The following is a 5,106-nucleotide window of genomic DNA, read 5'->3' as shown; positions in this document are numbered from 1 at the left end:
CTTTAGAAACACAGCTGTGACTAGCCATCAGGAAAATCAACTTATCTCCCAAAATTTAAACTGCTGGTTTATAGGATAAATGCCTAAATACAAAAGTGATTCTTAAATTTGAAGAATGATTCAATATACGCTACCTTTAAATAATGACTTCTTTAGTGAATTTAAGCACTTTATAGGTGATTTTACTACTTCATGGGACAATTACATTGGACAGATCCTTAAAGCCACCATTAGGAATCACTAATTAATCACTAATTAATTACTAATTTAGAGGATAATACAATACACTTAAAAGTATATATGTGCTTTCTGCATATGTTTTAAACATATATAAACACATGGACTGACCTAATTTAATGATATGCATGAAAGATGCTCCAGAAAAGTCATGTGGATTCTGGTTTGGAATCATTTTTAAATTTTATAAACTATTAATATTATTCATTCCTTTCTTTATTGTTTAATAAAGAATTATCAGCATTAATTAGTTTCAGAAACTTATTGGCAACAAGAACCAAATCAAACACTGGCACTATAGCTGTTTGAATTGATTAAAATAATACTTAACAAATTACTGGGAACCTTGAATGCTGAAACATAGAGGTATAATTAACATATCAAAGAATCCTATTGCTCCACAATTTATAGAATTTTTTAAAAAGAGATTTTTTTCTTCTTTTATGTTTTCCTTTTCCCTTATAACAAAATTTTACCAATATTTTCAAACCATTATTATCTCAGATATGTTTTAAGAAGTATTTTGGTTTTTGTAATTATTTCTACAAATAGTGATTGCTTTGTTTATATACAATTTTAAAACTTTTAGCTCTTTTTCGTGGTGCCTCGGAGGCGGTCGGCCTCTTCAGAATGAAGCTGAACATCTCTTTCCTGGCCACTGGCTGCCAGAAACTCATTGAAGTGGACGATGAACGAAAACTTCGTACCTTTTATGAGAAGCGTATGGCCACAGAAGTTGCTGCTGACGCTCTGGGTGAAGAATGGAAGGGTTATGTGGTCCGAATCAGTGGTGGGAACGACAAACAGGGTTTCCCCATGAAGCAGGGTGTCTTGACCCATGGCCGAGTCCGCCTGCTACTGAGTAAGGGGCATTCCTGTTACAGACCAAGGAGGACTGGAGAAAGAAAGTGCAAATCTGTACGGGGTTGCATTGTGGATGCCAATCTGAGCATTCTCAATTTGGTCATTGTAAAAAAAGGGGAGAAGGATATTCCTGGACTCACTGATACTACTGTGCCTCGTCGCCTGGGGCCCAAAAGAGCTAGCAGAATCCGCAAACTTTTCAATCTCTCTAAAGAAGATGATGTCCGCCAGTATGTTGTGAGAAAGCCCCTAAATAAAGAAGGTAAGAAACCTAGGACCAAAGCAACCAAGATTCAGCGTCTTGTTACCCCACGAGTTCTGCAACACAAACGTCGGCGAATTGCTCTGAAGAAACAGCGTACTAAGAAAAACAAGGAAGAGGCTGCAGAATATGCTAAACTTTTGGCCAAGAGAATGAAGGAGGCCAAAGAAAAACGCCAGGAACAGATTGCCAAGAGACGGAGGCTGTCCTCTCTGAGAGCTTCTACTTCTAAGCCTGAGTCCAGTCAAAAATGAGATGTTCTAAGAGTAACAAATAAATAAGATCAGACATCAAAAAAAAAAAAAAACTTTAAACTGATTTTCACATTGCTTTAGTAAAGAAAAATAGACTTAAAATGCCAATAGACAAGGTCTGTTAGTCCCATATTCACATACATAGTCCTCCTTTCCAAGTGTAGCTATGTTAAATGAGAAAGAGAAAAAAAATCTTGAACCATTTATAGAATATGTGTTCACATCTATAAAATCAATTTGATTTTCTCCTTTTCATATAGCATCTAACCTTGTAAGTAAAATGTAATTTTATAGGTCAGTTACAAAATAAAATGATTTTTCTTATCTATAATGTTATACATCAGTTACAATATAAAATCATTCTTACATCTTGAAATTAAACCTGTTTATTTTCAAGAGTTGTATATAGATGATGCTTCCAGAAGCACATTTATGACCTTGACTATGTGAGCAACATACTCTAACTAAATGAAGACTCAAGCACATTTCTTAAATAGGCAAGTTTACTCTGATTTCTGAAAGTCTCATGCCATGCATGTGCTTCACCCCATTCCATCACCAAAATTATGTCGAGTTTCTACCGACAATGGATGCCCCTTACATATACTTGTTCTCTAGTGCTTTTCCTACCTAAAGTGCCACTAAGTTCCTAGCTACTCCCATGCTTTTACCCTCCTTAGTTTCACAGTCCATACAAGTTATTATGTTTATCAGCTCTCATCCAAAGAGATGGAACCTTTCCTCTCTCTCCAGGGGTCTACAAATCATGACCTGTGTAACAAATCAAGCTGGTTGTCTGGTTGGTAAGTAAATAGCCACAACCATTCTTTTAAATATAATCAATGGCAGTTTTGGTTCTAAAAATATCATGATAGAGCCCATTCCACCCCCCCAAAACAATTTACCATTTATTCTTCTACAGAAAAGTTTTGCTGAGCTGCCTCTGATATAGGTAGACATGCCCCATATTCAATGTAGATAATATTTAAAATTGTAACACCAATCAGAAATTGTTTCTTGGTCAGGTCTTTCCTATTTCAAATTTGCTGAAATCAGAGCAAAATCATGGGTAAGCTATAGTATATGGTAAACAATGTGCTTTATAACTAATGTTTTTTCTCTCTTGAGGGGGAGATTCATTTACATTAATAAATAATCCAAGAAATAGCACTGACTTTCAAATTTACAAACTCATAACTCAAAATGCATTTAAATACACTTAAAATATTAAAAGCTCTAGGAATATTCATATTATCACAGACCATATTCCATTGTAAAGAGTAAAATATAGAAAATTCTACTTTTCCAAAGAAGATAGTGTCTTAAATGAAAAGAATGAGGTATGTTTAATAATGATATATAAAAACTAGTGCTATTTTATAACACTTTGTCCTGTTTCTTTATCTAAGAGATGGAAATCTTTTTAAAAGTTGTTAACATTAGCATACTCTTATTCAGCAATGACCTAAGATCATTTGATAATAACACCTAACACATTGAATATTTAGAATGCATCATATATTTGCCATTATTTAGGTAAAAACAGTTGACTTTCAGGAATTTTTTATGGCTTACACTAATAATTATTTCAATTAATGAGCCATTTAACATCTGTAACTTTCAGTCCCCTCAACTATCCTGTGGGGAAAATTACCCCTATGTTCACTACTTCACAGATATATGAAAATGCAGAGGAAACTTCAAAGTAAAGCACATGCCTCGTGTACACAGAGTAGATGGACTGAGATGCAGGAGAAGGATTTTAGCAAGAGGAGAAGCAGTACTAAAGAAAAGAGGATGGCCTTGAGAGGTTAGTAGAATCCCACTGAGGAAAATGCAAGCGGAAATTGAAAAAGTGGTATTCGTATAACAGTCAATTTATTTAAGATCTAGAGAGCACAAGGCTTGAACTCTTCCTTGAGTTCAATATGAAAGAGAGTATTTCAAAGAAATGTGTTTAGTAGTATGAAAGGTTTCTCCCTCCACTTCAACAGAGCTGCTTTAGAGCAGTAAAGAAGTGGCTGAGTAGCATTTCAGGGGGAATAAACAGCAGAACCCCCTGAAAGTGGCATTAGCAGTCACAATATTGAAGTCTTGAGGATGACATCATTAAAACACAGGAACAGGAAAGAAATATTGCATCTGGCACACAAAGTTCAAATAGAAAAGTTGTGGAATAGGAGTTCTCTCCATAAAAAGAAGAGAAAGGCCAGAAAGCACAAGGATCAAAATGAGGAAATGTATTTGAATTAGATCTCCAACGGATCCGACAGTCAGAAGCCACTTTAGGCTTGCATAAGTAAAAAAGGTAAAAGAAGGTATTTATCATGTATACATGATTAATATATCATGGTGTCTCCTGGAATTCAAGGGAAAAAAAAATCAAACGTAACCATAACCTGGCAAAACAAATACACACAAAGTTACCTTAAGAAGAAAGTAGGTTATAAAAATTAAACTTCAAGCAGACAAAAACCACCCAAAAACAAAATAATAAAACAGAAGAAAACTGTCACAGGACTCTCCCACATGAATTAAGGTAACTAGAGAAAGCATTTGTGATTATAAACCAAACATTTAAATATTGAAAATAGAAACAAACAAACAATAAGAAGATTAGAAACAGAAGCTAAACAAATGTTGAGGACACTGAATGAAAAGATATTATCAACTCAGAATTTATGACGAAACTACAAAGTTGTCAAGAATAGTACAGCTGGATGTACAAAAAAGAATAAAGCCAACACCATGAAAATGAAACAAAGAATGTGATAAAACGAGTCAGTGAAAAGCACAAAGAAAATTTCCCAACCCCCAAAAGGAGCAGATTTAAAACTAAATTCCACAGAGAAAGATAAATATCATATGATATCATTTATATGTGGAATCTAAAAAATGACACAAATGAACTTATTTACAAAGGAGAAACAGACACACAGATTTAGGAAACAAATTTATAGTTACCAAAGGGGAAAGGTGGGGGAGAGGGATAAATTAGAAGTTTGGGATTAACGTATACACACTATTATATATAAAATAGATAATCAACAAGGACCCACTGAAGGGAAATCTACTCAATATTCTTTGATAACCTATATGGGGAAAGAATCTGAAAAAGACTAGATGTATGTATATGTATAACTAAATCACTTTGTGGTACACCTGAAACTAACACAACATTATAAATCAACTATACTCCAATATAAAAAAAAAAAATCTTAAAAACTAAATTCCAGAAAATTTTCATGATAAAAATGATGCTCTGGATATGCATATTAAAATGGTGTACTATATTCCTGGTCAAATGGATCCAAAATAGTTTATACCTAGGCATAACTCCACTGGTTATAGAAAAAAATTATAAATGAACAGTAACATGAGAAAATAATGTATATACAGGAGGTCCTCTAAAGGAGTTAACTAAAGGATACATTTTATTCAATGAAGAATAGATTGGAAAAACTTGAACAAAAGAATAACTGTAAATGA

The 5,106-nt window shown here is 33.7% G+C and overlaps 1 protein-coding gene across 1 annotated transcript; it reads left to right on the top strand.

The window, feature by feature from the left end:
- The first annotated feature begins 834 nt into the window (after positions 1–834).
- LOC309797162 (small ribosomal subunit protein eS6-like) lies at positions 835–1,670 on the top strand. Its single transcript, XM_082610620.1, has one exon. The coding sequence runs from the start codon at positions 868–870 to the stop codon at positions 1,615–1,617; it is 750 nt and encodes a 249-aa protein (XP_082466746.1). The 5' UTR covers positions 835–867; the 3' UTR covers positions 1,618–1,670.
- Positions 1,671–5,106: the final 3,436 nt, after the last annotated feature.

The sequence above is a fragment of the Mesoplodon mirus genome, assembly GCF_964341445.2.
Source record: "Mesoplodon mirus genome assembly, chromosome: 2".
Lineage (NCBI taxonomy): Eukaryota > Metazoa > Chordata > Mammalia > Artiodactyla > Ziphiidae > Mesoplodon > Mesoplodon mirus.
Note: the sequence above shows the minus strand (reverse complement) of the source record. Positions and strands in the feature narration are given on the sequence as shown.